The sequence below is a fragment of the Ursus arctos genome, unplaced genomic scaffold, assembly GCF_023065955.2.
Source record: "Ursus arctos isolate Adak ecotype North America unplaced genomic scaffold, UrsArc2.0 scaffold_8, whole genome shotgun sequence".
In the NCBI taxonomy this organism is placed as follows: Eukaryota; Metazoa; Chordata; class Mammalia; order Carnivora; family Ursidae; genus Ursus; species Ursus arctos.
Window position 1 is genome coordinate 43,340,461 of NW_026623100.1, and position 27,902 is coordinate 43,368,362.

At 39.6% G+C, this 27,902-nt stretch overlaps 1 protein-coding gene across 4 annotated transcripts in view; it reads left to right on the plus strand.

Moving 5' to 3' along the window:
* Positions 1–27,902, plus strand: part of CTNNA2 (catenin alpha 2) — a 953,020-nt gene that overhangs the window by 665,335 nt on the left and 259,783 nt on the right. For 3 of the 4 annotated variants that reach the window (XM_044379740.1, XM_026481889.2, XM_044379750.1), the window contains exon 7: positions 15,254–15,334. In XM_044379740.1, the coding sequence (XP_044235675.1) occupies positions 15,254–15,334 (81 nt within the window). The remainder of the gene's footprint in view (positions 1–15,253; positions 15,335–27,902) is intronic. The other variant, XM_044379734.1, reaches the window with a different exon arrangement.

Here is a 27,902-nt window from a genome sequence, read left to right on the forward strand (position 1 = left end):
ATTCTTTCTCAATTTTGTTAGTATTTTACCAGGGAACTACAAGAGTCCTTATAAACAAAGTAAAATCATTCTGTAATGGTAGATCTCTAGACTTTGCATCCTGGTGAAAGCCATACTTGAAAAAGAAGTGTGTCCTCGCTGCTCAGATCCATCTCTGGCAGCCCCCACTTACTGTGGTATATGTAAGTTGTTAGTAGTTCTTCTCACTGACTCCGCATCAACAGGGGCAGACATGATAGGCCTGTGGCATCATTTCAGCAAGGCCCTCCCTTCCTTGTGCCAAAGAGGGTGACTGAGATAGAGTCCACTCATGCTGCTTGGAGAATCTCCCTCCTGCTGGCAGCTAGGTACAGGTGCTCAGTGTGACTAAAATCATCACTAAAGTGTGTTCATTGCTCATTTCTTACCTCTGCATAGGACTGAAAAGGAGGAATCAGTCCCCAACATTTGTTCCCCGTCCCTCACTAGCACAAGAAACAACAGCCATCAAATTTTATATTCTTCATTATGTTTTTAGTGAAATTTCAGGGTCCGTGTCTGGTTATCCTTTTTCATTTGCCTTATACTTGAATTGTGTCATATGGACTTTAAAATGGTAAAAATTTCATGAATGTTAAATACCACTCAGATGTTAAAAGATTTTCAAATGGCAAGTTGTGGTAAACTCAGATCCAGCCTATAAATCAACTTATTTTCCCTAGACAGTCAATCCATCTATCTTGCATCTTTTCATGGTTCAGATGCTGAGCACTGTGTTTTCCCTAAGTTTGCTATCAAGAGAGGGAAAAAAATCAGGTTTTTTGGTTTTGTTTTGTTTTGTTTTGTTTTTGACCATTTCCATTACCAGCAATACCATTTCCATGCTAAACTCAGAGACTGATATTTTGCATGCATTATCTCATAGCAATCTTGGGTTAGGTATCATTTCCACTACTTTACAGATGAAAACTGAGATTCACTGAGTTTAGGTAAATCGCCAAGGGTTACACAGCTCATAGGTATCAGAGCCAAGGTATAACTTAATACTATTTCTGTCTACTTCATAAATTCTTTCAAGGAAGGGAAGGCATGGGGGAGGGCATGAAGGAAGGGCAGATGGTGGTTCAGACTGGCAATTACATTAGCATTTCAATTTTACGTAAGAATGAGATAACACTGATTTCTTTATCAGAGGATCCATCTCTCCTTGCTCTAAGTGTTAATGTCACAAGCAGTGGGGAGACTAAGATGACCCTTGGAGCTGGCATGTGTATTTCCATGGCTGAACATGGCCAAATAGATAGTCATGGATGCAAATGAACAGGTTAGGATTAGATTCTGGAAAGACTAAGATTTGGGATTTACCTTTCTCAGTTCATTCACCCAGAAAGCTTGGCAAGAAAGTACTTTGATTCTCTCTACCCTGTAGGAGTGAGTTATCTTGTCACTAACTGCAGTTGACCTTTGAAAAATACAGTTTGAACTATATGGGTCCACTTATATGTGGATTTTTTTGATGAATACATACAGTACTGTAAATATATTTTATCTTCCTTGTGATTTTCCTAATGTTTTCTTTTCTCTAGCTTACTCTATTGTAAGAATACAGTATTTTTATATATAACATACAAAATATGTGTTGATTGGCTGTTTATGTTACCAGTGAGGCTTCTGGTCAGGAGTAGGGGCTATTAGTAGTTAAATTTTTAGAGAATCAGAAGTTGTATATGGATTTTCAACTGTGTGGGGGTTTAATGCCTTTAACCCCCACATTGTTCACAGGTCAACTGTACAAGGCTTTATTGTGTACAAAAGAAACTCCTTTTGTGGACATTGTACCTAATACAGGGAAATGTGATCTTTCTTTTTTTTTTTTTTTTAAGATTTTATTTATTTATTTGACACAGAGTGAGAGACAGCCAGCGAGAGAGGGAACACAAGCAGGGGGAGTGGGAGAGGAAGAAGCAGACTCCCAGTGGAGCGTGGAGCCCGATTCGGGGCTCGATCCCAGAACACTGGGATCACGCCCTGAGCCGAAGGCAGACGCTTAACGACTAAGCCACCCAGGCGCCCCTGATCTTTCTCTCATACAGCTTACACTTTGCTAGTGGAGAGGGTACCCATACAGTTAAGTGATAATGGCAGTTGAACTACTAACACACACACATTCATATAGACATACATTGAAATGCAAAATATGATTACAATATTTTTATTTTACTCTACTGCATTATAAATGCAATTGGTAGTTGTATCACCGAACAATTCGGGGGTTATTACCAACCTGTTCAAATAATTTATTTTCTTACAATCAGTGTTAAGAATCCAGTTTGTCATGGGATTGATGATTTAATTGGAAACATCAGTAGTTCATTCAGTTCAGCTTGCTTAGAGTGAACAGAGAAAATTCAAGCAACAACCTTTAGCCTGAGCCCTGCCTTTTTCACCAGAGCTTGGAAGTCAGGAGGTATCTATAGCCAGATGTCTGACTATGAGGGATGTGGGGTGAGACCACTCAGTGCCAGCTTGCCCAAAGAAGGCTATGCAGGGATTTGTCTGAGGGGATGCTATGGCTGAACATCGGAAAAGGACTATGCTAATTGCTATTGTGGTTGAGAGAAAGGAGAATTCTATGTGGGCTGTGTGGTCAGGGAGCGGCAGGGCCTGATCTGGCCTAAGGATGTTGCTTCAGGCTGGAGAAAAGAAGGTAAAGATGGCAGATAGAAGGTTATTATGGGGTGCTCAAAGGAACTCTTCTCTGAGGACCAGGATGTTCTTTTAAGGGATTACAGAGATTGTGACCATGGAAAGAAAAGATTGGGAGTACATTTTCAGAAAATGTTGGGAAATTAGCGGAGTGTAGACTTGGGTTTACCAGTAGAAGCTCTGAAATCAGGATCAGCCTGGATCAGGATCCTGTTTTATAGTTTGTGTGTGAAGTTGCAAAATTTTCTTAAACACTCTATGTTTTGGTGAGATCAGCATCCTTCTTTATTTCTATGTTCATTGCATCTAGCTAGTCTTATTTTGATGTCTATGCATAGATGTAATAATGACAGACAAGGAATTTGGGAAGCTGATTTAACTTTCTATGTCTTTATGTGGGGACTTTTTATGAAATGATGTGGCAGGCTGTGTCTAGTTTTGATTTCTCAGGCAGTACAGTTTTGTTTTGGTTCAGAAACGTATGCTTTCGAGCTAGAGTAACTAATTGATCAAGAATTAAGCAGAATTGCCTTGTAATTGTAATCCTTGGTCCTGTTTAGGTTTACCACCTATTTTAGGTTTACCAAACCTCTTGGCTTCCAAAATTGACTGATCAGTAGAACTTCATGGAAATCTGAAAATGCAGATTCCTGGGCCACAATTGGAAAGATTTTGACTAAACAAATGATTATTCAGGTTGGTACCCTCTGAACTATCCCTGTGTTTCCAGAGCTTGTCCATAATTATTAAATACTTATTAAAAAATGAAGATTTGCAGCCTACTCCAGGGGTACTGAATAGAGGAGCCTAGGAACCTGTGTTTGCAACAGCTTTGTCACGTTGACAGTTTCTAGCTGAAAGATTATTGAGCCCCAAACTCTCCTATTTACCTTCTCATTTCTAGCCACCATGTATTACCGTTTAACCAGCACCTCCTCTGGGGACTTAATTTACCTACAATGTACATTTAGCAGCCTGCTACCATAACCCTGTGCTCTCAGAGATGTGTGTTTGGGAACAAAGATGTTCCTCTTCTGGCTTTGTGAGAAGACAGGGATAAGCAATTGAGAAACACTCCCATTTACCAGCTGAGGGCTCTGAGGAGACCCTGAAAGTGAAGCGTCAGCAATGGAGAATTAAGTCTCACCCAAGAAGTTCTCTCAGTTTTGGTTATTCACCCTCTTTGACTTTACAGCTAAGGATTTCGTATTGTCATGAGCATCCAACGAAGTGGGAGATGTGCACACAACTTGAAAATGTTTAAGATGCTGGAATTATAATCTAGGGCAAAGGCTTTGTTGTATTTATTTTATTTTATTTTATTTTTTTATTTTATTTTATTTTCCTACAGCTGGTTGGGGAGAATATGATACACTTCTTAAAATTCTATGCAGCCCTAGCAAACTTTCAGCAAGATCCCAGCCTAGAAGGAGAAAGATCTCAGCGTCTGCCTAGATGTGATACACATTCTCAATGCCCTCCCCCCCCCTTAATAGACGCAGTGTACGCTACAGAGAGCAAAGTGTAATTTTAAGAACCTTGTAATTCTTTACAAATTAACACAGCAGATGGTGTTTATAGGAGCCACATAGTGAGGAATATTTGGGACGATGTGAGACATGTGTTCCAGGGTTTCGGCCTGCTTTCTACTTAGTTTAGTTTTTAACTATCATGCAGCAAACATGCTATTTGCCTCATAAAGTTTTCATCAGTTCCAAGTGTGAGCAAATGCCCCAAGAGATGATTATGTTATGGGGCAGATTGCAAGCATTCTCAGGGAGAAGGGCATCAGAGAGGCCTCAGGAAATGCCCCTGCTTGCCCCTTGGTCACGTGCCAGTGGCCTCCTGGGTGGGGCTGGAGGTGGGGAGCAGTCTACTTCCATTCTGGCTTGGGGATGGATTTGTGAAGTGGAGAGAGAGCCCAAGGCTTCATAAGCTCTGCTCCTAGAAAATAAAAGACGACACCAAAGGATTAAAAATGAAGTGAATAGCTTTAGATTTGGGCTTGCTAATGTATAAATAAAATAGTTCTTCAGTTATTTTGATTGTCCAAGTATTATTTTCTTTTAGTCCCTCATAGTGCTAAGGCTTAAAGGTATCAGGATCTATGAGGTTGCTTTCCAGATAGTGCTGGGCTTTTCGAGAGAGCATGAGAGGAAGGCTTATGCCAAGATTGGTTGGTGGTGATGCTGGAGAGAATAGGAGGAGCAGTCTTCATGGGCTTTGGCAAAGACCAAAAGAAGTCAGATTTGATTTGGGCAGGGGAAATAGGCTTGGTTCTGAAGTGTGCAGGGAAATCTCTTTGAGGGTCTTCTGGGTATGCAAAAAGTGCTCAGTACTCCTAAACTGTGAGTTTCCTCTTCCCAGTGTTCCCCAGGAAACTTCTTCCCTTTCCTTTGCTGTAGGGTTGGCCAACAGAAGGATCCCAGGTGTTCTCTAGCATGGCCTGCTTATTTGTCCCAGTCAGGGTTCTGCTCCTCTCTTAGAAGCACCATTTCATTAAACCTATTCTCTTTTGGTATCTAGTGTCCTCAAGCTTATCTACCCTCACCTCGCACTATTCTGAGAGAAGGATTTGATAAAAGGTATTTACTCTTTGTATGTTTCTTGTCATGTATCTTAATTCTGTACATGTGATTATAGGCTTCGATTTCCATCTTCTTCCTGGTTACGTGAGATTTTTGAACAGGGAAGGAGGAGAATGAGTGTGGAAAGAGAGTTGGCAGCAATATTACTCTGCCATTGGTGAAGCTACCAATACAACTTCCTTTTCACTCTACCTCTGCCCAGAAGTAGCCTTACTGCCAAAGATCCATATCATGAAGTTATGACAAGCAGCCAGAATATAAATTACTTCATTTATATTCAATACATATTTGTATGTACATATCTATACATATTTCTAATTTGCTCAACACCCATTCTGCATAAGGCACTGTGTAAGAAGTTTTAGGGTTTCAAGGATATATAATTGGCTGACAACTTCCTGTCTGCTATGGACTATTATGTCTCTCCAAAATTCATATGTTGATGAATACCCCAGTGTGATGGTATTTGGAAATGGGGCTTTTGGGAAGTAATTAGGTTTAAGTGAGGTATTAGAGTAAGGACTTCATGAGAAGATTAAAAATAGAGACACCAGAGAGCTTGCTTGATCTCTCTCTACCACGTGAGGACATAGTGAAAAGGTAGATGTCTATGATCCATGGGGAGAGCCCTCAAAGAAACCAAACCTACTGAAAATTGGTCTTGGACTCCTCAGCTTCCAGAACTGTGAGAAAAAAAAAAAAAAATTTGTTCCTTAACCGCCCAGTCCATAGTATTTTGTTATGGCAGCCTGAGTTGACTCATACACTGCCCTTAAGCTCCTGTGCCTCCAACTGGGAAGAAGGAACAGATATATGATTATATCATGACAAGTTTCTGAACAAGACAATATCATAATGATGCATCTGTATATTTGTATTTTACCTTCAGAGTGTGATATCTGAAATTCAATTAATGCAAGGGATTTGCTTTAGATATCTGAAATTTAATTAACAATGTAAGAGACTTGCATAATATATGAGTGTTACCTGAGTGGAAATTGTTCATAAAACACCAAATAAATAGCTATTTTGATGATAAAGATAATGATATAGATGGTTGCAAGCACTCAGAGGAGGACGGGCTCCTGTGAACTGAGAGGTCAGGAATGTGTGATGAAGGAATTACAACATGAACCGGCCCCTGATAGATTGTTAGATGAGGCACAGGGAGGCTAAGGCAAGGGGGCTGTACAGATAGACTTTACATAAACTAAGGTAACCCTCTTCCTCAGTGTTTTCTGATTTCTGTGAACTCTCAACAACATGGATGCAGTTACTGACCTCTTTTTGAGAAGTTAAAAAACGCCAGACTCTAGGGATCCTTTGGGTGCTGATAGCTTTAACTGTAACTGAGTGGTTGGGGGGATATGCACTTAAAACCGAAGTGGAAGTTTAAATTCCACTGAAATTTAAATGATTTATTTAGTGTGGGTATGTATGTGTTTTTGTGTGTCTATAAAATCAATGGAAATTTGCACTTTGCCTTCGCTACTTTCATCTCAACTGTAAAGATAAAATGGCATTTTTTAGCAGTTTTCCCAGTTCATGGTCCCTCTCAGGCTTTGAAGGAATGTGTGGTTAATTAAACCAAGGTTGGGAGCTGGGGGGTAGAGTGGGGCTTTCATGAAAAATAACTTCTGTGCAGGGTTGTCTGGCAGATAATCATTGAGGACTACACCTGTGTTGATAAAGTAAGTAAAGGAGCAAGAATTGTAACATTACACAGGTGCCAACCACTTCCTATGGTTTTGAGCAGAAAATTGTGAAATAGGTGACATTTATTTTTAGGACCCGACATTTTCCAAATCATTCATCCCTCGCACACCTTCTTCCTAGCCACAGGTGCTACTTGGAGCGTCCGTTTCTCTATATATGAGCAGGTATTTCCGGGGCACTTCTTAGGAGTTTCATACTAAGTTTTCTGGGAGAAAACTCAGACATTCACCACTGACAAAAAGCTCAGATTCTACTCTACAGCCACATGAAAACTTAATAAATAATGCAGGATGGTAAATTGTTAACGTCTGCATCCTTTGGCACAGTACCTGGTTGGAAAATACGGTCAAAAGAGGGAAAGATCTTTAAGGGCTAGATCAATTTAAAAATACTTCCTAGAGGAGGAGGATTTTGAGCTGTTTCTGGAAGAATGGGTAACATTTAATTAGGCAAATGGTTGAAGAGAGAATGGCCCCTTTCTTCCAGGCACTAACACAAGACAAAAAGTTTGTAAATTGTTGAAAAAAACAAATTAATTAGAGAGGCGGGCAATTACAAAAAGGAAATCTGACTATGAAAATTTAAACTACAGGCCCAATAGTTTAGTAGAAATTAAGGATCCAGTAAAAATTAAGTAGAAACTGAGGGATTGAGCCTGAGAAGTAAAAGCTTGGTTTTGGCAGTCCGTACTGAGGATTATGAGGGAGGGCAATCAACAAAGGTGTTAATGTGGTGTTAGAGAGCTACACTGGGATAGGTGGTTCCATGAGCAGAAGGATTTGAAGGAAAGCAGAAGTCTTGGAGATTTATTGATGGAAAAATTCTCAAGTCTAGTGACTAATTGGTTTTTATTAGGATTTAGAGCTTGGGCAGGAATTAGTGCTAGGGAAAATCCTATGAGTGAAGCAAAGGCCTGAGGTCGCAGATAGTGCTGTGGGCTATGTCCATAGCAGACCTTGCCAGGGTCTTACCCCCTTCTACCATCCTGCCTTCAAATTATTTTGGTCTGGTATTTTAAGGTCTCTGATTTAGTCAGGACTTTTTTGTTTGTTGTCTGAGAGAAACCCAACATAAAGAAGCATAAGGGGAATTGATTCACTCATCTCAGCAGGAAATCCATTGATAGATACTTTGGCTTTAGGTGCACCTGGATTCAGAAGCCCGTGTGTTTCATTCGTGGATTTAATATGGTTTATCAGATGCCAATTATGTGCCAGGCATAGGTGCCAAGGATATAATGATAAACAAAGTAAAGACCATCCTCATGAAGTGTTACTTTACAACTTAGTGTATAATGGAAAGTATAAATGTATGTAATGGAGAATATGTCCAATGCGTGTACTGATAATGCTGGGCCAATAAATAGGGTCTGGGAGCCTTACCAATAATGCCCCCTTGATGTTCTTATACACACACACACACACACACACACACACACACACACATATATGTATTATATATATAAAGATTTTATTTCTTATTTGACAGAGAGAACACACAAGCAGGTAGAGCAGGAGGGAGAGGGAGAAGCAGGCTCCCTGCTAAGCAGAGAGCCTGATGTGGGGCTCGATCCCAGGACCCCAGGATCATGACCTGAGCCAAAGGCAGACACTTAACTGACTGAATCACCCAGGCACCCCTCTTATCTTATATATTGATGATTCTTTCCTTGAGTATTGACAAGATCTCAGAGAAGTGTCAGATACATTTTTGCCCTGACATGTTGTCATTCGTTTTTTCTCTTTCTACCTGTATCTACCCCTCCACCCAACCCCATTCATCCCAGGTTCCAGGAAAGCTGGATTGTGACATGGTCAAAGTATCCTGATCATGGGTTTGATTTGTGGCCACTGCTAAATTTTTATCCATTTTAGAGAGATATCACCCATTTCTTTTCCAAGAGAAATGTCCATAGCTAGTGAAAAGGAAATGTTTAGAAAGATCCACATTCTCAAGACTGTTATTTACACATAATATGAAGGTATTATGAAATGTTCAAGGTTCCATAAATAATGGTACCATTCGAAATAAGAATATGATTCCTATATTCAGGGTTTGAGGGTATATGGGCAACCTTCCAAATATGATGGGATGACTGCTGGATCAATAGATAATTTTTTCTCCTCCCTCCTGTTGTCTAAATTATAGGTTTAAATGACAGGAAAATGTGTTGGAGATAAAGTGCGTGGCACATTATTGCTTTCTGCCATTCTGATGATTTTGACTGCCACTTCTTTCAAATAACAACAACTTGAAGACTGGGCATTTGATTAGCTCCCTACACATTCAATATATTAGAATCACAGCTATATGATATTTTGAAGATTTCTCATACATTCAATCAAGTTGGCAGATACCTTTAGAAAAAGGAAAAGAGTGATCGACATCTGGCTCCTCACAGCCTTTCCCACATTAATATCGTGTCCCGAAACTCACAGAAAACCATGGGTCTGGGGGAAGCACTGAAATGGTAGCACTGAAATGATTTATATTCCCAGGGCCTCCATGAGGGACACTTGTGCTGAATTATGTGTTTAGGGTGGGATCAGAAAGGGCCTTTAAGTAAATATTCAATTTCAGACATTTTAAATCAATATTCCTTTTTTTTTGTTTGTTTGTTTTATAAATTAGGGAGCTGGTATCAGTTGTATAATATTTGGCATATAATATAAATATATTGCATACCTTTTCAGTATTTCAGAAGTGGTGATGGATATTAATATAGTAAAAAAGAGAGAAAGAAGGAAAAAGAGGATCCTTATCTAAAAGAGAGAGGCTTTTATTTCCCAAAGGTGCAAATATAAACAAGTTATTGAACTAAAATATTGACTTGTTCCTGAAGACTAATTGTGAAAAATCAAAATTTCTATTAATGTCCCCAATCCTTTTATGTAGGATTAAATGGAAACATGAACATCTCCTTGACAGCATCTGATACTTGGCAAACTGGACTTGAGTTCAGAGCCAGAGAATGGGAGAATAAAGGATTCCCTATAAAAATCCAAATCAGGAAATTCATTCTCTTTTCCTCCCATCAGTTCAAACCCTGGATCTACTCCAAATGTGTTTTGTAAAATAGAGCCCAAATTCTAAAACAAAGTTTAATAATCATGCACCTCCCTAGCATAACAGATGGCAACTAGGAAAGTCGCCTGCAGCAATGTGAAAGAAGACTCCCGCCTGTCGTCTTCTTTTTTTTTAATAACAATATTTATTAAACGGCTATCTCTGTTGCAGACTCACTCACATCTCTCTGTGAAGATAAAGAAGGCAAGTGGGGAGCATGTCTGAGAAAGGCACACAAGATCCGTGGACAAAACGTGACAAAGGAAATATAACTCAAACTGTGATTTTTCTATTTTTAGTGTTTTTGATAACCTTTGAACGGAAACATGTGAAACTCTATAGAATCACAGAATCCTAGAATTTTAGAGATGGAAGATGGTTTAGACATGGAATGGAAAATCCCTGGACTTGGAGGAGAGAGGTTCTAGTCAGACACTAAGTAGTGAGGTGATTGGAATCAGTTCATCTCTTTGGACGTTGTTGTCCTCAGCTTTGAGGGGACCCATGGGGTGAGGGAGGAGAGGAAACTAACACTGATCGAGTTACCTCTGCTGGGTTAGGGGCTGTGCTAACTCTAAAAAATTCTATTTCTCTTACTGTTCACGGCAATACCACAGAGAAAGCATTAGTCACATTTTAGAGATCAGAAAGCCCCAGCTGCTTGTCACCCCCCCCCCCCCCCCCCCCCGCTCCAGCCCTCTGCAGGGCAATGAGAGCTTCCCAGTAACGAGGGATATATTCTTTATGGTTTCTCGGGCTCTCACATTTCCTGGTTCTGTAACTTGTCTCTGGCCCCTCTGTTGGACAGATGATAGGTGAAGGGTCTAGAGAACTTGCCAGATTATTTAGATAGCTATTGGCAGAGAGTGGTTATGATTGGTTTTGTTTTCTTCTCTTTAGCAAAGGCAGGGAGTAAGTGAATGACTGACTTAAGACAACACACTTTTGTTTTATTATTAGGCGATGCTGTCAAAATGAACACTTAGGTCTCCTTTCACTTCAGTTTGTTAAACTATTTTTAGTTTATAGAGCTTGGAGGGTGAGGGAGGGAGAGCTGGGTGAGGCTTCTAGTTGATTCCCTACGAACTAGAATTTGCTTTAGACGATCAAATCCTTAGTTATTTAACAAATATATCTAAGAACCTGTTATGGAAAAGACATTTATCTGGAGTTTCTGCCCCTTATTTCATCTCTTAGAAATATCTCATATTAGTTCTCTATTTAAAATGAACTGTCCCAAATATTCCTTCCTTAAAGAGAACTTTTCCTGTAGGGCTTCTCGTTTTTAGCAAAATTTTCATTCATATATTGTCTGCATGAGTAGAGAAAGCAGAACTCCGGGTAACCCAAAAATAGTTTCTACATAGCTTCCAAATCAATTCTCTCATTTTTTTCCACTGCAAAAATGCTTTCCTAATTACTCTGAATACTGTTAATGTGTTTTTTTTTTCCAGCACATTGACATCACGATTGATTGTCCCTGGTGAAAAGACAGGGCATATATTATACTATCCATTGTGTTCATGAGAAAACTCAGACATAAAAAATGGGCAAATTGGTAGTCCAAGATCACAGAGCCTACTAATGGATGATTGCCACTAGGAGGCGATACTTTTTTTTTTTTTTTTTTTTGTCTCAGTGATTGGCTTCCTGTTCAATTTAAGCTGATAATTTTAAAAGTATGTCCAAATGCCAACCTAATTAGAGCCCAGAAAAGCATGAAGTGATGGTTTGCTAGTCCCCATTTGCTGTGTTAATCTGAGCATTAAGGATCTACCACCATTATTCCTGCATACATACCTTATTTAAAGAAATTAGAGCCAACAAAGGGCCAATGCATTAACAACTTCAGCTGGTAGCCAAAATTTCCAAAGTTCTAGTCCTTGCTTTACCATTATCCAGCCTTTCTAAATAGAACAAATATGGCACCTAAGTCATCTGCATTTTTTTGGTTGTCTTTAGCCAAAAACTGAGAAGCTGAAGAAACCCAGGATTGCAAATATTACATAAGCAGAATCCTGACAACACAGTGACATGGAATGCTAATGTCACCAAAGATCCTCTGAGTTTGCAGATCAAAATATAGTCGGCAGTAACCACACAATAGAGAAGCTCTTATAACAGTAGCTTGTCTCTCCAATTTGTCAAACCTGTCCCTTCACATCCTAGAGAAAAGCCTGTACCGTTCCACTCACTGTCCTCCTAGAACCCGCCTTGCTGCTTCTTGCCTGGGTGTCTTCCTTTTTCCACCCTGCCCGCCCTTCAAGTACCTCCCTCTTTCCTATTCAGATCTTACCCAGGACTTCCTGTGTCGCTAAATTCGCCCACTCTTCTGTGAGATTACTTGACTTCCCAAATGCAACATCTCCCTCTTCTGAGCAACTAATTTAGCCTGTTAGAGTGTTAGTCTCTCTGCATAGTTGTTAGTGGTCTTAATTTCATGTTCTGGTTTACTCACCTGAATTAGGAGCTCCTTGAGCATGAGGGTCATAGATCTCACTTTTTGTGAGCTTCTCAAAGTGACCAAAATTATGCTTCCCATCTAATGAACATATGCTTTGCAGTTACAGATTATTGATCCCAAATGGGATAAAGAATCCCATGTTGCCCTTCTTTTCACAGAATGAGACAATGGAGCCTTCCCACCTGTGTCCGTTAACAGCCCCAGTTACAATCTTGAGCGTCACTATTACCCCTGCGGGTAAAGTTGCCTGATCTAGCGCAGGATAATACAGGAACTCAGTTAAATTTGAATTGTAGGTAAACCGTGATTTAATCTCTTTTTAGTATACATGCATTCCTCAGTTTTCTTTTTTTTTTAGTTTTTATTTAAATACCAGGTAGTTAGCATACACTGTAATATTAGTTTCAAGTGTACAATGTAGTGATTCAGCACTTCCATACAATACCTGATGACAAGTGCGCTCCTTCATCCCCATCCCCGATTTTCTTAAATTTAAAATTAAGAAATATCTGACCTACATGAGTCACTTCACTTGCCTTACCCTAATCCTTGCCCTGTGGCATCCTGTTTTTGTTTAAAATGTTGGTATCTTGTTGAACATGGATTTATTTGCATTAATTTGATTTTTGAAAATACTGCATTAAAATAATATATATCTTGATTACTGAGTTCTTTGGTACCCCCATAAATGTCATATCTGAGGCCAGTGCCTTATAGCCCTCTCCCTAATCACAGGCCTGTTCTGGTTTTATTTTTTCATTTCTCAAATGGCAATAATGAGATGCCACTGGCAGGAAGAAAAGATCCCAGTGTCTAACACTTAGTTTTTTGTTTTTTTTCTTTTTTTAGTAATCATTTTGTGTATTCACACTGTCTTGATTTTTTTGTTTTTTTACATTGAAAAGTTCAGTGATCCAGTTTCCTTCTCTCATAGCCACATTTTAAACCAAACTCGTAACTGTTAGTTTTTTCAAAGTAAGGTTTTATTACTGTCATAAATGGAAAGGACATAGGAAATCTGGTTCTCAGAATGATCATAGCCTAGACCTTCTCATATTTTAATGGCAGACATCCTGTTTGCAAGGAGAAAGCTAAAGAGAAAAGCAGCAGTTTTGGCTGCTACACTTACGGCATACCTGAATATGGAGACAGGGCACCCAAGTCACACTTGCTGTGTAACCAGCTTCCCTCCACAGATAATGCAGCACATTGTTCTTCTCCATACAGTTTTCTTTTCTTGGAGCTATTTGTACACTGATACTTTAACTTTGTAAAATGTACCACTTTATTTTAAGCTCCTTCTATTTATAAACGTCAGTATATACATGTGAAAGGGTCAGAATATGAGTTTAGAGAGTAGAGAAGATGTGGGGATTTATAAGATTTTAGATGGTTAAAAATATACAGACATATACTCTGGTTTTGGCTTTTTAATAAAAACTGTATAGGGTTATACATCTGACATTTGTTCAGAAAAAAAAATAATTAAGCAAGTTGCAGAAAAAATGACTGCTTTAAATCTAGTTGTAAGTGGACCTGATGTGTATATATCAGCTTTACGTATACAGGATTTTGTCATTGGAAGAGAATATTTAGAAATCTCTTGAATGGCAATTTCTATGGATCCTCAAAACACACTATCTTGTTATCATTTCATCATATACACAAATTGCTATAGAGATCTGTATGACTCTACAGAGATTTGAGTATGGAACAAGAATTGACTTGCCACTGGGACCATAAATAATAAATCTGTAGGGTGTTTCACTAAAGGATAGATAATTTAATAGATTTGACAAAGCCTTTGGAAAGAATTTTCTCTTAAAGGGAAGATAATGCCATCCATAAAGTTATGTAGAGCTTTCCATCCATGGGAATTTTGTTGTTCCTGTTGTAGTTTTAAAAAGATAATGGAGATTCTATTTTATTTGGTTTAATTGTTTTACTATAACCTTAAAAAAAAAAGGAAGGAAGGAAGAAAAGAAGGAAAAAACAAGGAAAAGAGAAAAAGAAACTATTCAATGAAACTTCCAAACTTCTAAGCGAATAATTTATTAAAGAAGAGATTTGTTTGTTTGTTTTGCCTTTACCTCTGCCTCTTAGAGTCATAAGAGACATTTTCCTTATGATTTCAAGCTGTGGGTTCCTTATTATCATGTTTAACATCCCAGTGCATGCCAGAACAGAGATTACAAACGCTGTATTTTGTAGTAAAGCATCTCTTTTGACTTTGATATAGAAGTTACAATATGGCCTAGGATATATTGGTATGAAATTTTGAATTCTGGTGATTTATTTTAATTTTTTTTTCTAATTTAGTTTTTATCATCTCAATCATTTTCTATTTAGAACTGTGCTTACATGAGAGAACAGCAAAAAACATTTGTATTTGAAGGCAAAAGCAAACATCCTGTGGTTACTTAATTGGCGAATGTCTGGAGCGGGAAGAAAACATACTTGCATGAAGTTGAGTATGGACATATGTGTAAACTATCCTGAGAATGTATTGTTTTTCAGCAATTTAAATTTTTATTTCAGAGAAAACCAACTTTAGAGTTTAGAAAACCAACACATAATAGCTGTGTATTAAAAAGAATTTCCTCTCTCTCCCTCTCTCTTTCTCTCTTGCTTGGATTCTACCAGTCAAGTGTGTTTCTGAATTTTTTTTTTTTTAATTTTAATGTCTCTAACATTGAATTTTCTAAACCAGAGATTGTTTCTCTTCTCTTAATAGACTGGAAGAAAAGAAAAAGGAGATCCTTTAAACATTGCAATTGATAAGATGACCAAGAAAACAAGAGACCTAAGGAGACAGGTACTGTTTTTGTTTCTGTTTTAAGTGCATGGTACTGAGTGGTGGTTTCGAAGAATGTCCTTTCGCAGGGTGCCTTCTAAGAGCTGACGTTCAGATTGCTGTTCCTCAGAGCGTCTGCAAATACACAGAAGCATTTCATCAACAAGGGAGAGTCTGCTGAGCAGACAGTTGCGCCAGCCTCAGGGGGTGTGGTAACACCCTGTGAAGAGGCAGCACGCTCACTGCCCAGAAACAATCTGCCCAGATAGAGACTTGATGAATTCACTACCTTCTGTACCTGTTTTTCGGTTTTCCAGATCCAGGTATACAAAGAACCAATCTCTGATTTCTGCTGGTTCTTACTTACCACAACTCCAAAGGCCTGAAATGAATAAATGAGAATGCTGATGGCTAATGAGAAACACAACTCTTAATCTGATGGGCTAATTGATGTCTCTGACCCTGTGTATTCCTTTTGGGGATCCAAGTCACCAGGGGAATGTTTGCTTATCAGATGGTTCTTTGAGAAACTGGGGACCGAAACAAGGCAAGTTAGTTGGATGATTTGAATGGCTCATGGTATCATTAGTTTGACAGGTCTATTCTTGGGGATGAAAAATAAATCTCCGGCCGGGGCGCCATTTTATCTTGAAAGTGCTATATCAACACTGGTAACCCTATTGTCTTGTAACCCTTATTTTATTTGTTTCCGTGGTGAGCTCCACTTTCTTTGGTAGTGTTCTTTCTAGAAGAGTTATACCATCCATTAAGTTACAATAAAATCCCCTCTTGATTTCTGCCTGAGAGGCATCCTGTCTCCTACCGGTAGCTTTTGCATATATCCATCTCATTCATTAAGTGTTGATTACGTTAGTCAGCTAGAACCGACCACTTCTCTGAGGCAGAAACAGCCTTACTTTGTGCAGCTGGAACAGCTAGACTGGCATGACTGCATCTAGCACTCGCTACTCTTACATGTCAAATACAGACAGGACTAGCAAGGTGCCTAGGGAAGAATGACCAAGGAGCATGTTAGAAGTAGTTTGAATGAGAGGAAGACACCCCTTCTAATTACTACTGGGAAGCTTCTGGGCTTCCTTCAGGCTATCACCTGTAGGTTGTAGGCATGTTTGAGCTAATGTCCTCCAGAAAAATCGCAGTTAGTTCTGGAATATGAAGACTCAAGTTTACATAGCTAACAAGTCTTTGTGGGGGAAGCATTTGCTTTTTATCTTACCTTAAAATGAGGGAGAATAAAACATTCTCCTATACTAAACAGATATTTGGCCAGATCTAGCTCTTTGCCCTCTTAGACCATCTCTTCATTCAAATCCCCATCTGATACGAAATAATATGGGTAGTAGGAACTGGGACTGGGGTTAATGGGAAACATTGAATCAGGTGTCCGGAGTCCAGGGTTTTAATTCCAGCTTTGCCACTGAACTGGCTGTGTGACTAACTATGAATCTGCCATCTCTTGGTCTTCATTTCTTATATATAACAGTAGGGAGCCAAATCAAATCTGTAAGCTATCTGTAAGCTGTAGAAGATTGAATGAGTGCAAAAGAAATCTGCATTTATTTCCTACGCCACAGGTTCTAACGCTTGATAATTGCAGATTTTGAAGGAACGGGAGTACATCTTCTTTAGGCCCTTTCTTTGGCTAGATTGTCAACCAGGCAAAATTTGTGAACTGAGTCTTCTCACCTCCTCAATCTCTTGGTTTTAGTAGAGACCATTCTGTTACATTTAGGAGCCGGCAACCTCAGCTCTCTGAGCTTATGGACCTATCATAGCAACTTTTTATGTCTTACTAAGAAGGAATGGATAAAGTTACTTTTACTCTGGTGTTAAAATTCTCAGAAAAGGGTTTACTCTTTTTAACTGAGGATAGTGGTGAAATTTGTAGATGGAATTTATGGTAAAAGTTGAAATGTTTTGGTGACAAGTTCCTTGGAGAGCTTCTTTTAGGATGGCAGTGGAAGGAGTATGTCATCCTTTGAAATCTTTCCATGCATAAAAGAATTATTTTTCTGCTCACCTTTCCCAAAGATTGAGAGGAATAAGGAAAAAGAGAATTGTTTCATGATATTAAGATCCAAAAGTTATGGCATAATTTCACACCACATCCCCAAATTTGGTTCAAACATCTTTCTCTTTCCCAATTTGCCTTTCTAGAACTAAGATGGTTCCCATCTGTCAGTTCCATCCCTATCCATATGTTGGGATATTTTTGTCTTTCTTTCCATCTCTTCTGTTTCTCCATGTACACCTGTAGTGGTACAAAAGCTTCTCTGATCTAAACAGAAGCTACCTAGCACTTATGCAAATGGAACAAGCAACAACTCTGATGAACTTGGCTCAGGTCGACCTTCATCTTAGGTTTGGGTAGCTAGTTAATTGGATTAAGAAAGTTTTGTCTGAGTATCTGATAGCAGCAAGGTAATGTGGCCCCGTGAACGCTTTCCTGTGGCTGAAATATGAATGTGAATGTTTTCCTGTGGCTGAAACACTTTCTGTTCTTTCCATTACTGACAAGCCTTATTGGAAGAGATTTTAATTGGGAACCCTCCAGTGTCCATGTCCACTTCCCTGTACCCATGTAATCCTATACACAATATTTAGAGCAATCAAATCACAATGGGAAAAAAAAAGCTGAAAGCCAAGAAAAACATTTCTAGTGACTTTCCGTAAGTTTCCACTCTCAGTTTCTTGTTTCTTCCTCGTAGCCCTAAGGTTGGGGAGTGTCCTTCAGAAGGGTGACCCTGGAGTCTTGTGAAGTTCTAGTCACCAAATTAAAAAGAAATAGTCAATCGTGACCATTATCCTGGATTTCTCTAATTGAAAAAAAAAAGTAGACTTAAATTTGTAGGTACTTGAAAAAAATCAAGAGTAATTGAATAAAAAGGATTTCTGTTTAAGTAGGATTTTCAAGTAAGTGGATCCCCTCTCTTTAGACAGTATATCCCAAAGAAATGGGGAGCCATAAATTATGAAAAAGGTTGCAGCAACCCCAGGGTGTTATTTAAAATTGATTGGCTTGGAACCATCTTACCAATTAAACCCATGAGAGTGGGCAGTGGTAGAGCAGAATCCTCTTAAGAGTATTTTGTTTGGAATTAAAAATGGATTTAGGGGAACATAACTGCCAGCTTTAAGCATTATGTTTTAATTTTAGAGCTGCAGGCACAGTATGCCCATGTCTGAGCTATTGTCACTGCTGTGATTCAGGAATCATACCATTATAAAAACAAAAGCTTTTGGCTGCTTCCCGCCTGGGTACCTAGTAGCCCACATGGTCTACCCATCCCTTAGAGAGGACCCAGTCTGTGTCTTCCAGCTGCTCTTCAATGTCCTCCTTCTGTGCGCCACCTGTGAACTATTCTGGGATGGCCTCTTGACTTTCTCTAAGCTTATAGGGATGCTGGTCTATCCTGGTTATTATTTTGGTCCTGTTATTAGTCTTTTTTTCCCCAAGTTGATAAGCAAATGGGGACCCAAATGTTTCCCTATGAGAAGCTAATAAATAATAATCATAACATGTTAGGGTGTTGCTAAACTTAGCAACTCTCTCATTCCCCAGACTAATCAAGGGGCTAATTCTTATCCCTTCACCCTTAATAGCCATCACAATAATTCCAGCAATGAGATTCAGTAAGTGTCAACTCGACAAAAGTGTCAATTTTGCTATTACAATCAAAACACTTTCAACTAACAACAAAAATCATGTATGGAATGCTTTTACATTGGGATAAACACTTAATAGAATAGATTATGTAACAAAGGATTTAAAAACAAACAAGCAAAAAATGTTGTTGGATGGTATGTTTAAAGGTGTATTTATCAAGACTCTGTGTCCATAGACAACTTACATAAGGAATATGACTAAAGGTGGGCAGTAATCAGCAGCAGCTCCTGAAATCACTGTGCACAAAATGAAAACTAAATTATAGGTGACATGTATTGAGTCTTTAAAACATGCCAGGCACTTTTCTAAGTTCTCTCCATGAATGGACCACATTTAATCCTCATACCAGCTCTAAGAGATAGAAGAGGTGTCATCATGCCCATTTTACAGATGAGGATATGAAGTGAAGTAACGCACCCATGGCCACATAGAGTATGGCTACATAACGGTTTCAACCCAGGCAGTCTGGCTATAGGGTCTTTGCTCATAACTCTTCCCCATCCTGCCCCTCCATCGAACCAGCGTATGCAACTGGGTCACCCATATACCAATCTACTCTGGGGGATGCAGTTGGGAAAGAAGGAAGGTTCACATAAATACACAGAGGTGCTTTATGATTTCCAACAGCACTTTTACTACTTCACGGTTTGGGATGGGTGACATGTACATACTACAGACAGAAAATAAAGTCTGTAGTGAATATCAGAAAAATGGTTCTTAGTTGTGTTATGATATTGTCTCTCAGGTTTCCAGCTGTTATGGTTCACTGGGTCCTCTTTTTAAAAAGTGCTATTATGTTTAGGTAGCTGGCTTCTCAAAGTGTGAATTATAGATTTTGCAAAAACATTTACAGAAAAAAGGAATTTTAAGGCATTCAACTCTTTTTCTCACATCTGCTCATGACAGGGCCAATTATTTTTAGAGTCATTGTAAGATAACATTTTAAAATCATTTATTTCCAGACTTAAATCTGCTCTTCCTCATAAGGACATGAATCTATCTATATGGCTACAATAAAAATAAAATAAAATAAAATATTGATTTCTTCCAAGTATTAAGGTTTGTGTGCTTCACACTGAAAACCTATGTCAGAGCTAATCATAATCCCTAGAGGTTGTTCCCTAGGTCAGATTGCCTTGCTGCTGTAGAAATATGGAGACCAGGGAATGATCATACAGCAATTGGGATTTGAAATACAGACTCAGAGACAACTCAGAGACAGAGACAAATTGTGTCAGAAGCACCAGAGATCAGAATCAAAAAGACAAGGAGGAGAAGGACAGAGTTAGCAGAGGGCTCAAGAGCACTGTGAAAGGCCATCCTTTGGACATGCCTCTTGAAAATGGGTTATATATCCAAGCCATCCCTACCTTAGGAAAATCCTGATATGACTGCCCTGAATGTCAGAGCACCACATACTTACTTATCTCCTGCAAAATACTCATTAGGAGAAGTTCAAAGTACACAATTTCATCAGTTGGAAACAGTTCTTAAAATATCACCATGGACAAGCTCCTCCCTTAAGTAGACCTGTTCAAGTCATGAAGTGATTTAATTTATTCCTACGAGCCAGCATATAGTTGATTACTCACACATTAACACAGTCTTGTGTAGGCCACCAAGCTTGACCTCTCCCTCACTAGCAGGTCTAGATCACAGTCCTACTTGATCAACATTGAATGATCAAATAACACATTATATGGAGCTGAGGGGTCTATAACATATGTGTGAATAGGAAAATGCTCAATCAGGCAGTTTAGCTACTGATTTGTTCTCTTCTGCTAATTTCTCCAGGCCCTGGAAGTCAAGGAAAAGTGGGAAGGGGAAGGATAAATAGCAATGACTGAGTCCCAAAACACATTGAAGAGAATATCTGTATTTGGTCTAATCTCTGACACCTTCTCCTGTTCTAGGCAATGAGAATACTATTAAGAGTCTTGACCCTGACACTGGACAATCCACTATAGGATTATAAAAAAAAAAAATTCTGTCATATTGTCTAGGATGAAATTCCTCAGCGGGAAATTTTGGAAGATTTTCAACAATGATGATTTAAAAAACAAGGATTTTTTTTTTTTTTTAAAGAATGCTGTTTTAGCTTACCAGTACACTCATTTCAGAACACTTATCTTGATTAAATGAAGTTGGCCCATATTCATTGTTGGAGGCTATGTTTAGGCTGGGATTTCTTCTCCAAACCTGTCACTGCAAGGGAGATAATTTTAAAGTGTGTCGTACAAGAGTTCGCCACTATGGCCTGAATTGAAGTATTTCTGGAGTTGATGATAGCAGCTAATTGCCTTGATTCTGACTGAACATACTCAGTGGATCATTGAAGCCAGCTTGTGGTCAAATATATCTGTTCCATTTGACCCCTCCTTGCCGAGGTTATCTTTTATTACCTGAAATGGCTGCTGCCATCAGTTTTCCCAGGGGAAATTTCCATCAGGGCAGCTGATATTTCTTTATCTCCGCATTTCCCAAGGAGGCTGGATACATCTGAAATTTAGAAAGTGAGTCATTTTCCTACAGGCTCTGCCTTTCCTGCTGTGGCCACCAGCCCTGGTGGCAGTCCGTTGGCCCTAGGATCTCATCACTGTGTGCCTTCCTGGCTCCGGTGAATGTCACTAAAGATGGCTGAGGGAATTCAACAGTGCTCTTTGCTTGGGTAGAAGATTGTGAAGAAGAGGATGCTGCTTATAATGTCCATCTATTTACTTTCTATGCCCTTGACCAATCTTTGTCTTTTTTGGCTGAATGAAATTTCCAGTATACCTGAAAGCCAAATCCTTACCCCACCCCCACCCTAAACAGTTGTGTGCTTCCCACTGTAATTAACTTTCCAAGAGGATTGCAGCCCTGTACAGCTCCTCCCATTATCATCGTTTAAATCCCCATCAGTCATTCAGTCCAGGGGATTTCAACTCCTACAGGTGTGTCCAGTCCCTTCCTTCCTCTCCACTCCCATTGGCACTGCTTAATTGCTTTTCATAAAAAATGGTGGTCACAGTCTCACAACCACTCTCCTCTACCCCAGCCTTCCTGCTTTCAGCTCACTCTAGCTCCAGCAATTTAAGTCAGCATTCACACATCCTTATGCTTTTGCACTTGCTTCTGCCTAGAATGCCCTATCTCCCTTCTTCTTTTTTTTTTTCACCAAGAAAATTCACAATTTTTCCGAATGCTCTCTCTCCCTCTTTTTTTCCCCCCAGGAAAATTCACAATTTTTCCTACAAGGCTTAGTTTAAATGTCACCTTATCATCACGACCTTATCCAATTCCTATAAACAGGGTTTATCCAGTAGGCTCTGGAGCATTTTAAAATACCCTTATTATGACACTTTGTGCAGTAGATTTAAGTTATTTATGTGACTTTGCCTATTGCCAAGTGTTATTATTTTTTGTTTCTTCAGGACTTATCCTAGTTGCCAAAATGAAGTAAGCCTATACCACTAGGGGTTGAAAGAAGGAAGAATCCCCCGTATGCAGCCTTGGCACCCAAGAAATGTCACAGTCATCAATTTCCCTCCATTCTAAATTCTCATGTCTCTGGTTCCATTGTTTTTACAACTAGATTTATTTAAAAAGTCCACTTAAACTGTAATAAAGTAGCTATTTGCATTTATGCCTCAGTCCAGAAGTTTCCTGTTGCTGGGCTGGCTGTAGAAAAGCCAGCTCAAGAACTGGCTGAAAGGCAGATATAGGGCTCCGTCTTCGGAGATTTTGATTTCACGTACATCTGGTGGCACGTTAAAGTCTGCATCGTAATAAGCTTTCCAGATAATCCGTGATGTTCTAGCAGGTTTGAATTCCACTGCCTTTGTTTCTGAGAGTGATAACTTTCAGACCTCATTGCAGTCTGTTGGGGGATGTAGCTGAGGACTGTGAAGCCCTCCAACTTCTTTCTAATCCTCTACTAGAGCCTCTGCTAGACCTCCCCACTTCACAGATACAATACCTGTTAAGAGAGAAAGAGAATCCATGCTTGAGCCCTCTCCTCATGGACCAAGATTAGAGATGGATGGTCCGTCCGATTGCTCACTGTGCCATGCGCAGGGCCAAGACAAAGCCAGGGCAAGTGAGGCACTAGCCTCAGGTACAAAATTTTAGGGAACACCAAAAAACTTGGTAATCAAGATAAATATTATTCTTATAGTATTTTAGAAAATAGAAATTAATGCAAAAAAAATCCATTATGAGCAAATTATCAATACTGTAAATAAAAATGGGATCAGTAACAGGGCAGTTACCAGAAGCTGGAAGAAAACAGCAGCACCGATCCTGTCTTTATTTACAGTGTTGCTATTTTGTTTATGATGGGTGAGTCTTTCCTCAGTCTTGGCTCTGCTCCAGAGTTTCTATCTATTAAAGTCTTACTGCACCTGCTGTATGAGAAAGTTCCCCCCGAAAGTCTCAACGTCAGGTGGCTTTCTTTTTTTCCCCCTGCATTAGTGGCAAAAGGGCTGACTTTTAAATTTTATGAGATGACACCTTAGACTCCAGATTTGAAGACCTATTTGAATTGTGGTGTCTTTTAGGTTGTCTTGCTCCAAATGCGTTTCTTCGCAATATTTATCACAGTGACATGGGCTTTTTATGGCACTCTGAAGTGCTTCAGAGAAAATGGAGAGCATTTTAATACTGCTGATTTACTCTTTCAGGTCTACGGTAATTTCCTTACTGCCTAATTATAAGGCTCAGTTTAATTTACTCTACACATAATGTTTACTGATGCACATATGGTGCCACATTTCAGGAAACTGTACCCAGAACAGGTATTTTTGTCAGGCTGGGGAATGGAAAATTTCTTTCATATACAGGAAAAAAAAAAAATGCTAAGAAATGTAATCGTCTCAACAAGGAATGTCCCCCAAACACAGGGAGAAAAAAGTCACATCTTTAACTTCATGAAAAAAGATACAGTATCTTTAAATGTTTATTTTAAAAGTTGAATAATGATTTTATATTACATGTGTACAAAGATTGCCAGTTACCCCAAAAATTGTGAGGTAGGAATTGGGGAGAAGGAGAGACTGGAAAGAAAAGCAGTAATATTTTATGAACTTGCTTCTTAACTATCTCTGAAAAAGGAAATATGGATTCAGTAGTTATGGTTCATAGACTCTTAGAGGTAAAAGGTACCTCAGAGATTTTTACCCCAGGGCAAAAGGTTTTTACTCAACTTCCTTAAGACCCCTCCATCAGCCTCCAATTTAGAGATTGGAACTCATCCCTTCACCCAGTAATTTTAGTTGTTAGAAATTAAGATCAGTGGGGCGCCTGGGTGGCACAGCGGTTAAGCGTCTGCCTTCAGCTCAGGGCGTGATCCCGGCGATCCGGGATCGAGCCCCACATCAGGCTCTTCCGCTGTGAGCCTGCTTCTTCCTCTCCCACTCCCCCTGCTTGTGTTCCCTCTCTCGCTGGCTGTCTCTCTCTCTCTGTTGAATAAATAAATAAAATCTTTAAAAAAAAAAAAAAAAAAAAAGAAATTAAGATCAGTGATTTTGTAATTATCGATTATTGATATTGGTGGGGTTTTTTTGTTTTTGTTTTTGTTTTTTTGGCAAAACTGATAGGTTTTGTTTTGTTTGTTTTTACTTTGCCTATGTTTAAGACCCAGATAAAAGTTCAGGAAAGAACTCTATTTAGAGTTCCAAAGATTTACAGAGTGAATATTACTGCGTATGAATTCCTAGCTTCACTGTCAGTTGGCTTGCCTTCCCATAGCTCTGCGTGCTGCGTGGAGAGGCTTAGGACCTGAGCAGCTGATGCTGTGTTGTCACTGAGATACCTGAAATTACCAACTCTCGTGGTCAACTGAGCCATTGCTCTCATTTGTACATGGTTATGTACAGAGATAAAAAAACCAAAGCTGCCCACTGAAACTGTTTATTTGTTTAGTGTCCATTCTTTCCTTAACACTTAACCTGCTGTTCCTACAACAGTTCTGTGGAGGGGGCATCACTAGCAAAATATTTTTTTTCCTTCGGAGTAGCGTATTGAAGTCCCAGCATTAAAATTAAATTTCTTACTGATACAGAATTCCTAAGTTAGAAAACCTAAGTGGGCTGACTCTGAAGCCTGTCCTTTTAATGACTGCCGTTGTTGAAGTTGATACACTTCGGTCTTAGTTTATAGCTTTTATTAAAATTCCCCTAATAGGACAAGTGTCAGGTAAATATTAATTAATAATGAGTCTTGAGATTCTCAATAATAATCATAATAATAGGCTTCCTGTTTAATATAATCACCATTTTATTCCTTCCTTTAGCCATCTATATTTGTGTCCAGGCAAATGCAAGACACTGAACCATGCATGAGATTCTGATAATTATTTTCCTAATTAATTATAAGGGGCAAAAAAGTAAAGGACTTTCATTTTAGCTTGGGGATATCTGATTAAGTGCATATCAGGAGACTAGCAGACCTGCCTGGAATATTCAGTGGGAAACAGTTGAATGGATTATGCCGGAGTGTTCCAGGTTTAAAGGAGAACTATTTGCCCTGAAGACTTTGGTGTTCAGAGGGGATTTTCCATCTGACCCAAACGCAGGTGCTTGTGAGAAGTTTGGGTGGATAACCGCTCTCAGCCCCTCCTTCAGCATTCCACAGTTCCCTAGTTTGTCACCTTAACTGTTAAGGGCGGGACTTCTATATTTTTAAGATTCCTTTAATTTTAGCAAGGATTAGGCTGCCTTAAATAGCTGTGCTCTAAATTACAACTGTGTAAAGAGGGTGACTGAAAAGCTGAAAAGCACCTCTGGTCATGGCAAGCCAGGAGGGCTGGGCAGTTGAGCTGGGGGTGGGGGGGCAAAGAGCTGCAGGGGCAGGAAGAAGTCAGCACTAATGAAGCACGCCTCACTGAGCAGATTTCCCTCAGCCCCTCCTTTGAAATCTGCAGGCTTAGATCAATGTGGCCCTGAGGCTGTATCCATAGATGCCATAATAACTATGGGTTGAAAGTGGATCGCTTGTGACTGATCAACTAGTCATTGTGTCTGCATATCACCATAGCAACGTGCTTGCCTGGTGCTCTTTGGGTACATTCTCTGTGTGTTTAGCTGTCGGTGGAAGTACCCTCAATTTTTTTGTTTGTTTTTGTTTTGTTTTTCTGTTTTGTTTTTTGTTGTTGTTTGCTTGTTTGTTTGTTTTTGCCAAATTAGGGAGAAATACCAAGATTTGGGGTTTAGTTTAGAGCACCTATGTCAAACAGGTCAGGCAACCTAGCCAGATATCCTCCTAATTCCCAAAATTTGGGAGAAAAGCCAACAACTTTTACACTTCCATCTAACCTTTCCTCTTAACTCCCTGCCTCAAAGCTTCTGCTACAAAAGGAATTGCTTAGAGACCATTGAGATAACCTGTGTTTTCTAGCAGAGCAAGAGGCAAAGGGAGAAGTCAGCTTGGTCAAATAATACCAGTCATACTGGCCACTTGGGAGCTCTTTGTGGCCATCTCTAACTTCCTCAGTTTCTTAAGCAGGTGGGTCCAGCAGATGCTCAGCCATAAGGAAGCAATGCGTGAATGGAGCCTGAAACAGCCGGGGAATTGCAGTAGCACTGCAACAGAGTGACATTGAGTGGAATAATATCAGACTAAAATCCTGATGAAACCATATACAACAGGTGCCTGCAAACTACTACCTGTGGCCGCGATCTGGCTCTCTGCCAGACTTTATGTAAATCAAGTTGTATTGTCAGCTCTTGTGTTGCAATGGCAGAGTTGAGTAGCCACAGAAGAGATCAACTGGCTGCAAAGACTAAAATATATACTACCTGCCCCTTCACAGGAAAGCAGGCCAACCTTTGCTCTAGAAGTTGAGATAAGACAAATATGGTGTAAGAGCCCAGATCCTCCTGAAAAACTGAGGGACCTTAAGTATAACTCAGTCTCCTGCCTTTCCCTGAAACATCTTTAGCACCAGCGTCATTTTATAGGATTTCTACACACTTGGAAATGTGGAGTAATCATTGGGCTCTGTCTGAAATGAAGTCCCTCTAGGGAAAAATTCAGCAGCTGTTGGAAATGCAATGCTGTGCAATAGTTAAAGACAAGAAGCAAAGAAGTATAGCATATGGTGGCAGAACTCTGGAGAGCGAAGTTAGCTCAGAGGCACACAGTTATCTATAATTGGAACAGAGCAAAGGAGCATGGTGAATGGTTTTCCGTTTTAGAAAATGTCATGGGCTCCTTAATGACCACAAATGGTCAGAAGCTTCAGAGGTTCATTTATAAGTAACGTCTGAACCAACAAGTAAGGGCCTATCATTCCTCTTCCTTTACCCAACAGCATCTTATTTCCCCTCGTTTCCCATCCTGCTCAAGTGAACTGAAGTGGCAGCCATCTGATACCTGGAGTGGGAAATGGTGTGTTTTGGCGGGGTTCCTCCCAGGGGCTCTTGTAGTTACAATGGGGATTCTCTGACACCCACAGAACTTCTGCTGTAAGGTAGAATGGCAGGACATCTGGAAGTGTGGGGCCAGATGATCTTACCTGGTACAAATTCTGCTCCACTGTGGCAGGTATGTAGGATCGACCCCATCAGAGGGAAATATGGTTTTGGAGAGTCGTTTTCTGTACCTCCCTTCAAACTCGTTAACCACATACCTTTTATAGGCTTCTGCTGTTAATTTGCCATCAGATCCACCCAGTCAGTGATTGTTTCTGCAAGGCAGTTGTGGGGGATTAAGCAGCCTTTTATAAGCCTCCTAAGGGTGCTTGCCGGATGAGCTTACCTGATGCAACTGTTGACGGTCTCACATTGGATTCAAGCAGCTTACGCCCATTCAATGCCAGCTAATCAATGACAGATATTACATGCTCAGAATGAAATAGCCAGGCATCTAAATTTAGATCCAAATTTGGGGTAAGCAGTGAATGAGGGGGTGAAAATGATGGAA